This window comes from Lichtheimia ornata, assembly GCF_029851405.1.
Source record: "Lichtheimia ornata isolate CBS 291.66 chromosome Unknown scaffold00390, whole genome shotgun sequence".
Taxonomy (NCBI): Eukaryota; Fungi; Mucoromycota; class Mucoromycetes; order Mucorales; family Lichtheimiaceae; genus Lichtheimia; species Lichtheimia ornata.
The window spans coordinates 1-506 of NW_026695708.1; the positions used below are offsets into that span (position 1 = coordinate 1).

At 48.6% G+C, this 506-nt stretch overlaps 1 protein-coding gene across 1 annotated transcript; it reads right to left on the reverse strand.

Moving 5' to 3' along the window:
* Window positions 1-246, reverse strand: O0I10_013277 (uncharacterized protein; the record flags this gene model as incomplete). The annotated part of the gene is made up of 1 exon (XM_058493073.1): window positions 1-246. A coding segment is annotated over one exon (246 nt), but the record flags the coding sequence as incomplete, so codon positions are not given.
* Window positions 247-506: the final 260 nt, after the last annotated feature.

Consider the following 506-nt stretch of genomic DNA (forward strand, 5'->3'; position numbering starts at 1 on the left):
CTGTATCAAGTGGCCGCTGCGTCGCTCTGCACTAGCCAAGTGTGCTGGAAAAGCTTCTTGGAACGCGTCCAGGGCTCTATAGGCCTGCGTTGAGTTGAGGATGGGTCGATGACCATGGATTTTTGGAAGAGCATGGTCACCGTGTTGAGGTAAAAGGGGATTTGCAATGGCTCGTCCGTGAATGTGTTGAACCAACTCGCTCTTCTCGTGATAGGCTCGTTTTTTTCCTTGAGGATTTCTTTTCATGAGGTGGGTAATGATTGGAAGGATTGGGGATCATTCTTTCTTTGGGAAGGGATGAATGAGGACAACTATGAGCCTGGACTCTACGTAAGTGATGTCCTTCCTTGCCATGGATCGAACTGGCCTTGCGTGATTCGTGCAGTGCCTTCTCAAGAACAAGGGGTCGCCCAACGTTGCTCGTATGGTGGTGATTTGGTTTGTGAATTCCTTCTGATTTGCTTTCTTCTTTTGAGAGGATCGCCTAACGGTATACCAAATCGTCA